This window comes from Dipodomys ordii, unplaced genomic scaffold (genome assembly GCF_000151885.1).
Source record: "Dipodomys ordii isolate 6190 unplaced genomic scaffold, Dord_2.0 Scaffold135, whole genome shotgun sequence".
Classification (NCBI taxonomy): Eukaryota; Metazoa; Chordata; class Mammalia; order Rodentia; family Heteromyidae; genus Dipodomys; species Dipodomys ordii.
Window position 1 is genome coordinate 1,899,314 of NW_012267351.1, and position 7,054 is coordinate 1,906,367.

The 7,054-nt window shown below is 48.1% G+C and overlaps 1 protein-coding gene across 1 annotated transcript; it reads right to left on the bottom strand.

Annotated features, from left to right (window-relative positions):
- Nucleotides 1-3,148: 3,148 nt before the first annotated feature.
- On the bottom strand, nt 3,149-6,571 carry LOC105996699 (nuclear envelope pore membrane protein POM 121-like). The gene is made up of 3 exons (XM_013030881.1): nt 5,525-6,571; nt 5,221-5,368; nt 3,149-3,177 (listed from the first exon to the last, which is right to left on the bottom strand). Exons 1-3 carry the CDS (start codon nt 6,569-6,571, stop codon nt 3,149-3,151), a joined length of 1,224 nt encoding a protein of 407 aa, XP_012886335.1.
- Nucleotides 6,572-7,054: the final 483 nt, after the last annotated feature.

Here is a 7,054-nt window from a genome sequence, read left to right on the forward strand (position 1 = left end):
ACCATTAGATGTTCAGACAAAGAATCCTAGACTTAGTGGTTATTGCCTCCCTCTCCACCAGCATTCCAACTTTTCAGGCAACCAGCTATGACTCACTGGTTAACACACACACACACACACACACACACACACACACACACAAGCAAAAACAACCACCAGGGTAACTACCAGTGGCTCACACCTGTAATTTTAGCTAATCGAGAGGCTGAGACCTGAGGATGGCCATTTGTAGTCAGCCTGGGCAGGAAAGTCTATGAGATTCATACCTCCAATTAATTACACACACACACACACACGCCAGACATGGAGCTGTGGTTCAAGTAGTAAAGTAGTAGAGTACTAGCCTTGGGGGAGGGGGGAGAAGTTCAGGGACAGTGCCACCCAGACCCTGAGTTCCTGCCCCAGGACCTGGACCAAAAAAAAAAAAAAATCAAAACAAACAAAAAAATAAAACAGGCAAGCAGAAGTGACCACCAAAGTTCTCACCCAATCCCAAAGCTGCAGAACTCATCTGGAAATAAATCTTCCTCTTAGCCAAATCTTAACCTCCTTGGAATACAAGTCCAAAAGCTGTACCCTCCTGCCCCAGGCCCAACTTCCACCCAAGGCACGAACCCACTTGAGATCCACGGTCAGATTTGAACCACACTCAGCCCAGGCCTGAAGTCCTTCTATTAAAAACTTTCTAAATTAAAAATATTCTGGAAATTATTATTATATTATTATTACTGCCACTTCCCACGGCCACTAGCAGGGACGTTTTACTCTACAGGAGGTGAAACCTGAAGCCACAGAGCCACCAACCAGCGCCTGAGCCTCTAGGAGGAGAAAATCCCGGCGGGGGCCGGGCCCGAGGCTCCGCCCCGCCCGCCAGGCCAAGCCTGAGGCGCGTCCCCATTCCCCGACTGTCCTCTGATAACTCATTCCTCCAGGCTCCCCGCTAGTTCGCACGACTCCCTACGCCTTGACGGGCGCCCCCAAGGCCAATGGCGCGACTTCGCTATTAGAAAACTTCACTCACTGAGGGACTGTGAAAGTGTGTGAAGGTCCCCCGCCCCTGCCGCCATCCAGTGCGTACTCGCCCCGGGACTACAATCCCCAGAATCCTTTGAGAGACCGGAAGTCAGTCATAGCCGTCAGCCTTTCCCCTCCGCCCCCGCGGCGAGCCTTTTAAAACAGAACACCTGAATAACAGCGACTTGCAGACTCCTGGAACCATCATCTCCTCTCTCAAATATGAGCAAAGTAACGAAGTTCGTGAGGGGATCCTAAGCGTGGCCTCTGCTCTTCTGATTTTTTTTGCCTAAAAGACTACTCCCCCCAAAAGCCCTTGCGGCCACTTCCGTTTCTCGGGAGCCACCGACGGATTATCAAGTGCGCGTGCGCAGGGTTCTCCTGCCTCTTCCGGTCCCCACATCCTTGGGTTTCAGGGAATTTGCTCCTGGTCTCGCAATGCCCGCGTTGTGTCCTGCAGGCAGCCCCTGCTCATCTTACACATGGAACTTAGTTAGAAAATGCAAAGTTACCTCTTCTTCCCCGAGGTCAGCCATCATAGGGTCGATCCAAGATACAGAGCCTACCTTGGTACCCAAAAAAAAAGGCTTCTACAAAAGAACTCACAGTGGTAGTCACTAAACTTCTGGTACTCGGGTCTCACTCTGAGGCTAGAGCTTGGGACTGGCTTCCCTGAGAACTGGGCTGTACTGTCACCCTCTGACACCCAGGCCTCAATCCAGAAGCTTCAGATTGGGTCTCTTCAGCTCATTGAGAACTCTTGAAAATAAAAATTACACTTGTTTCTTGTTTTAGAGTTACTTACCTATGTCCCTCCCATGGAATCCCCACACACCCCAACGGCAGACTCTATTTTATCATTAATGTTATTCTTGCCTCCCTGTGCTCTGCTCTGTGGTATAGACTTCACCCACTGAATTCTGCTTAGGTTCAGCCAAAATGAAGGGCAAGTCCATATTTTTTTCCTGGACAACACACTTCCTAATGAGATGATAACCACCCACTAGGGCTCACCTTCTAATTGTCCATAGCACCTCCCAGTAGGCATAGGGACCAAGTTTTTAATACATGCACCTTTAAAGAGATGTTGAAGATTTAAACTATAGCAACTTCTCCCCTGAGTGAATTGCCATGTCTGGAGACCTTGAGCTAAGGGCTAGCCTGACTGTGGTCCTGAACAGTGAGGACCATGTCATCTCATGGTGAGAGACACTATCCCAAGATGGCTTTTATGGGATCCCTTTCTCCATACACATGAAGATAGTTCTGGGTAGAGGATTTATGGTAGAATTTTTTCTAACACTAGGTTCTGCTGCTTATCATGTTTAGTCCATCCAGAACAATCCAGTCCTCCTCTGTCCTTTGTCCTTGAAGGTCCGTCCTCATGTCCTGGTGTTGGTGGCCTATTTTGTCTCAGCCACTTTAACAATATCCCCTTCCTCTTTGAGGATTTATCTCTGATTCAGGTCTCAGGACCACGTATTTTCTTCTATAGTTGAGTTCTGCCCAAAGGCTGTCACTGTCCTAGAGAAAACTAGACTGAATTCCATGAAGCTAGGAAAGGGGGCACGTGCAGGTGAAGAGCCTAAAGCAGGCTAGATGAGATGCAAAAGAGACTGTGTGTGTGTGTGTGTGTGTGTGTGTGTGTAGGACAATGAATGGCAGAAGAGTCAAAGATGAAAACTGATGGTGCCACTAAAAAGGAGTTTTATGCTGTTCTGGGCACAAATACAGATGCTTTGGTGGCATGGCACAGAGAGTGGTTCCAAGAAGGCTTTCCTTGGAATCTGAATGGAGTTGGGTACCACTCTGGTGCCCTGAGGAATGAAAGTTGAAGAACATTTCAAGTTAGCATCCTCAGTGATTATCATTTTCCTGATGAGCGAGAAACAGTGGAAGACCAAGGGAGTAGGTGGATCATGGCTGTGGCCAACAAGAGGATACAGAGCCATAATCAAAGACAATATGCAACACACAAGTCTAAGTCAGACATTACAGTTAGTACTTTAAGGGATTATTTTAAGTATTAAAATGAGTCTACATGGAATGTGATATTGTACTACGTGTACGAAGTACAGACTGGACATTCAGGTTGTGGGTCAGCAGATGAGTTATGCGGTGGTCCTCAAATCATCTAACTGCTGTGGGTCTTAGCTCCATCCTCTGTAAAAGACAAAAATCACAGTGGTTACATAAAGGGCAATAACAAAGGCAATAAATGCACAATACAATACCATGGAGGACACAATTGTTGCCAAGACAAGGTGGTATGTACTTATTGGCCCTGAGCTGTCCCTCTAATAGAATTAAATACACCTGGGAAATTATCAAGCAAACAATAGAAGTTTGGCAGAGAAAAACGGCAAGCAACCTCAAAACCTGAGTAGTGGTTAGTGGTGAGTTCCCTGTATTTCTCTACTCCCTCAAATATCAAGGACTTTGTGCTAAAGAGACTTACAACCTAGAATTACCAAGAAATATGACACTACACACACATGAGTGTGCACACGCATGCACACACACAGAGCATGCATACACAAATACATCTGCTCTATCTTGCAAAGTAACAAGAAGCCCAGGTGAGAACTAATTGAGAGCCCCAAAGCTTGCCTCACAACTGAGTCACCAGCAAGTAGCCCCAACTTCCCACAGCAACATTGAAGCCATGTGGCTGCCTGCTCTCTGCCAGTGATATAAACTCAGAAGTGGCTTTGATACTCCTCTTCAGAGGGAATCATGTGATGGTAGTTCTTTACCTTAATTGTGGTGTTTGCATGAAACTGCATATGTTATAAAACTTCACTGAGCAGGGCACTGGCTGTTCACCCCTATAGCCCTAGCTATTCAAGAGGCTAAGATCTGAGGATCACCAGCCTGGGCAGGAAAGTCTGTGAGACTCTTATCTCTAATTAACCACCAGAAAACCAGACGTTTAGCTGTGACTCAACCTGACAGAATTCTAGTCTCGAGCAAAAGAATTCAGTGACAGAGTCCAGGTCCTGAGTTCAAGCCCCATGACCGCCAACACACAAAACCCTTCACTGAGCTACACAAAACGTGAATGCATGTGTATAATTAGGGAAATGGGAACAGCACTATAGATTGTCCAAGTTTTAATTTCCTGTTTTTATATTGTACTATAGTTATGCATTATATTAACAGTGGGTGATATGTGTAAAAGGCCTCCTTGTGTGTTTCCTTTAGTATATACTTAATTGTAAATTAAAAATGTTAAGCTAATGGCAAGATTAGAAATCCCTCCTCTACCAACATTTTTGTAAATAGTCATATAGTCATGTACTACACAAGGATGTTTGGGATAGCATATTCCATATACTGTGCTCCAGAAATGGCTCTTAAATTATTCAATTCAGTTTATCGATTGAATGACCATTAAAATGATATAATAATTAAGCTGAAAAACTCCTTTTGCCTGCCATCTTAGCTCTCTTAATATAGCACAGTGTTATTCCATATTTGTGGTAGTACCAGAATAAAGAACCCTACTGCATTGGCAGTCATACTGAAGAATAGTCCTACAATTATGTACAGTATGTAATACCTGATAATAAGCAACAGTGTTACTGGTTTCTATTCACTATTCTCATTCTTCAGTCTAAGAATTAAGCAAATGGGAGTGGCAGGAAGAGACAATAACAGCAGTGGGCACTCTAGCCTAGTTCCACCTAGAAGAAAACTGGTTCAAAGCTTCCCTCTTCTGTGGCAAGGGATTCACTAAGTCAGCCAAGCCTGGCAACCCCCAGCTACCCAACCTTTGTGAGCACTTTGGGCAGGAAGGAAAATGAGAATAAAATATTGTCCTCCTGGGGTGAGTTAACCATTTGGTGCATCCACAGGAGCTCCTTTGGGCTGGAATGGGCTGTCTCAAAAACAGAACTGGGAATCCAAAACTGCTGAAAGCTAAGCAGCAAAGTTACTGAGGTAACAGAATCCTGGTAAGCCAGGGAGATAGAATCTACTTCTTTACAAAGCAAGGCAAGGTTTAGAGTAAATGACAAAAGACTATTAAGGTGGTCGCTCCAGTTGACTATGGAAAGGCCACAAGACTGGAGCTGAAGCTCTTCGCCTGAGGATGAGTGTGGGCAGAAGTATGGGGGGCTGGAGGTAGAATTCATGAAGAAAATCCCTGCAACAGACAGAGGGCAGGACTAGTATTGGAGTCTAGACTGATGGATTCATCCTTACCCTTCAAGACCTTGTTGAGCCACTGGATCATGGCTATCTTTTCTAGGTCTAGATCTTTGGTAGTGATGGGATAGCCTATCTGTAGGGGCGGGGGTAGGATCAATGGGTCATTTCTTCTCCAGGGCATCAGCAGAGGAGTCTTGCGTTTCTGGGGTCCACAAAGATCAGATGAGGGTGTTTGATCGCTCCGATGTTGTGGCTGGCTAGAAGAATCCTGTGTAACGGTGGCATGTGTGATTTTCCTTTGTGGTACCACTGAGGCTGAAGAGCTCGCCTGCTGGTCTTTCTCACTGACATTTCTTACCGGCTTTGGGGGAAAAGAGGATGCCAGAGAAGGAAGTCCTGCAGTACGTCCACTCTTTTTCTTCTGCAGGATGGAGAAACCTCCAGTGGAGGAACTGTAAGAACTTGCGATCGCATTCCTTTGGCTGCATGAGCTTGTGGAGATCTGGGATTTCGAAAGCAGACTGCTTAGTGAGGTCTTGTGGCAAAATTCTCTCTTCAGAGGCCCAGGCCTGGGCATAAAAGAAGAAAGTACCCCATTGACCACCAGGCGCCTGAACGCAGATGGTGCCGTGTCTCTGCCATCCAACGCCTTCCTGGCACCATGCTGCCTTTTGGAGACGATCTGGCTTTCCTGCTTGGCCAGCCCTTCTACCCTGTCCCCCAAGGTAGCCAGCTCTTCCTCTTTCTCTTCCTTGGCTTTTGATTGACTGCCACTGTCTCGAAGGGCTTTTATCACCACGATCTCTTTTGCATATGGAAATGAGAGGTGGCCAGTGAGTGAAGACCATATATTCAAGACTGACTGCTGGAGAGCCAGCCGCAGGGTGACTTTACCCTTAGCGGATGTCAAGTTCAGGCTCACTGAAGGACAGGGCATCTTGGAGCTGGACACAGACAGCACCGACTTCTTCTGCTGGTCCTTCCAGGTCGCTGAGGAGAAGACCCCGAGAAACACACACCGAGCCTGCTCTACTGGATACCGTTGCCTATGGACGATCACAAGTCGCCGGCAGTGCTGACGACGACTTGCAGACGCCACACGATCCTCATAGGACACCCTCCGGGCCAAGTTCAAGGACGGGGCTACCGCGTGAACCCGGAAAGCTGGAGGAATCCGATGGCCATGGTGCAAGGACCCGAGGCGCACAGGTTTCTTATGGTGGTGGCCGCCCCGTAGATCGGGGGACTGTGAGTGAGACCGATCCCGGCTCAGATAACTCCCCATGAGGGGCAGTTCTGCACGATCGCCCCCAGAGGGTCGGAGAGGTTTTCCGTTAGCTGCGCGCAAGGAGCCCCAAAGCAAAGCCCGCACGCTGCGGGGGAGTTGGGCTTGTGACGTGGCCATGGATGGAGCGCGCGTGAGCGAAGAAAGGGCGAAGGGCGCGGTGCGCGCGTGGCCCAGGCCGGCACGGGGGGGGGGGGACAGGGAGGGGAAGGCGTGCGCCCCTGGCGCGCCATGCGCCCCAAACCAACTCCGTTCCGGGGACAAGTCAGGGGTGTGCCCCGGGTCCCCGTCCCACCCCAGCCATGGGCCACCCCAGGCTCCAAGCTCACAGCCCTCCTCTAGAGATACCACTTCCCAGGCCTGCGCCTGGTTATCTTATGGGCTGTCAACCAATGGAACTGCAGACCAAGTCAATCTCCGTTCTTTATCAATTAACCAGCTCTGTGTGGTTTGGTTTGGCATGGGCAAACAGTTCTAAAGACATCTACCTCCCTTTTCTCACTTCAAGTGGATTACATTGGACGTTTTGATCTGTGTATTTGCCCCGCACCCCTTTTTCCTTTTCACCTAGGATCTCATTGAAATCTCCCCCCTATCAATATG